The 2033-nt window shown below is 42.4% G+C and overlaps 1 protein-coding gene across 1 annotated transcript in view; it reads left to right on the forward strand.

The window, feature by feature from the left end:
• Positions 1-278: 278 nt before the first annotated feature.
• Positions 279-2033, forward strand: part of HELRODRAFT_184477 (hypothetical protein) — a gene marked incomplete at both ends in the record, with an annotated part of 2079 nt that continues 324 nt past the window's right edge. The window contains 2 exons of the mRNA XM_009028703.1: positions 279-482; positions 643-1830. Coding sequence (XP_009026951.1) covers positions 279-482; positions 643-1830 — 1392 coding nt within the window. The remainder of the gene's footprint in view (positions 483-642; positions 1831-2033) is intronic.

Genomic DNA, 2033 nt, shown 5'->3' on the forward strand with positions numbered 1-2033 from the left:
CTATGATATAGAAAGCATTATGTAGATAGGGCGGTAAAAACATATAAAAGGCCGCGAGTTGAGATATAGAGAGGCTGGTCGTTTGTTATCTTAATTTTAGGTTTTGGTCTCTTGCTTGTCAGTTGTATTATTAATAGATTAATTTTGGACTTATCGTTTTGTTTTAATAAGGACAGAGGTTTGATTTGTATTATTTTGTTTGTTATTTTATTTCTTTTATTGAATAAAAGAAGTGTACACTTGAAGTTTGGCTCGACTTAATTATTCTACCTAAAATAATGGATGTTGAAGAAGACTTGTTGATAGTTGACGAGGTCGGCGTCTCTAGTCAACAAGCAGGGCGCGAACAAACTTCCGCCCGGCCCGTGTTTTCAGACCCTGAGAGGGTCTATTGTAGAGTGGCGGATCCCGGCCAGGAAAGACTCCGCCGAAGCGAAGGCTCGGGTGGATATTCGTATGCGGACGCGGTTCGGGACCGCGTGGTGCGGAATTCGAATGTCGCCCGGCGAAAATCTACAATTGGCGCCCAACGTGGGGCCTCTTTTTCAAACATAACAGGTTTTAGGTGCAGCAGGAGCCAAGGTGATTCTCCAAATTTTTTAGGTGACAGGTGCCATGTTCGACAACATGAAACTTTTTTAGATGTTAGGTCACAGGAACCGAAGGAGGATCGAAAATCAACCTCGAGCAGACTTCAGACTTTCAACGCCCGCCAGCCAACAAAATGAGATTATTTTAAACAACAATCGTTTTGAAATTGTTGACAGGTACGAAGAAAAGCCGCGCATTGATTTTTCAGCGAACAATTTAGGTTACAGGTTTATCCCCAAACAGGATATTTTAGATTTTAGGTGCCAGGGTGATCCGAAGTTGCAGGAGTTCGGACTGAATGAGCTGCGATTAGCGTCCAGTAGATCACGGCAAAATAAAATTTTAGGTAACAGCAACAGGTGCAGAGCGACCGAGCGAGAGAGAGACACAGTTGAACACGAGTCGACGTGTGATAGTCAGGAACCGCTTCATTCGACTGATGTGAAGTCTCAGGTTCATCAACCGCGTATAGGTGCCGAGCGTGACAACGACTTTTGTCGTCGCGAATTGCTTCGACCTGACAGATTTGATGGCACCGGCTGTCTCAAAACTTTCTTAAAAAAGTTTGAGATATGTGCCAGGTACAATAATTGGAATCTCGTAGACATGGAAGCGTATTTGTCATGTTCGTTAACAGGTGAAGCTTCACAGGTTCTCTGGGATTTAACAGGTTTAGGTTACCAAGAGCTGGTATCTAAGCTAGAAGATCGTTTTGGAACAAGAGGTCATGAAGAGTCATACAGGTACGAATTACAGATTCTTCGTCGAAAACCTGGTGAGTCGTTACGAGAGTTGTCAATGGTTACTAAAAGACTCATGTCATTAGCCTATCCAGGAGAGCAGTCAAGATTAGCTACACATCTAGCTAGGGACTTTTTCTTGTCAGCCCTCGATAATGCTGAATTAGAATTAAAGGTTAGGGAAAAAGAACCAAAGAACATTGACGATGCTCTTAGATTCGCACAGCGTCTTGAAGTTTCAAAGATGGTGGTAGATTCATCTCACAGGTTTGACCCGCAGGTTAAAGATTTTCAAGCAGGGGCAGAAAACATGGAGTCAATGGTACGACAGATTGCGTTTCTTCAAAAGTCATTTGAAGAACTCAGAAATAAAAGAGTGCAGCCAACTGTATCCCGAGTTGAGCGAGAGAAAATTTGTTTTAATTGTAAGAAGCCAGGTCATCTTGCAGTCAAATGTCCTGAGAAGAATGAGACCTGCAAATCCCAAACTTATAGTCAAGTGAATTTCAAAGGTTGTTACAAATGTGGAAAGACAGGTCATTTTGTGAGGGAGTGCCCGCAAAAAAGAATGACAAGCAGCACAGTGGATCACGTGAACAAGTCAATTGAAAGTAACGATCGTGTCTTGTATCTGCCAATCACAATTAATGGCAAAAGAAGATTAGGTTTACTTGATAGTGGCAGTAGTGTATCCATGTCCAA

The sequence above is a fragment of the Helobdella robusta genome (assembly GCF_000326865.2).
Source record: "Helobdella robusta unplaced genomic scaffold HELROscaffold_572, whole genome shotgun sequence".
Lineage (NCBI taxonomy): Eukaryota > Metazoa > Annelida > Clitellata > Rhynchobdellida > Glossiphoniidae > Helobdella > Helobdella robusta.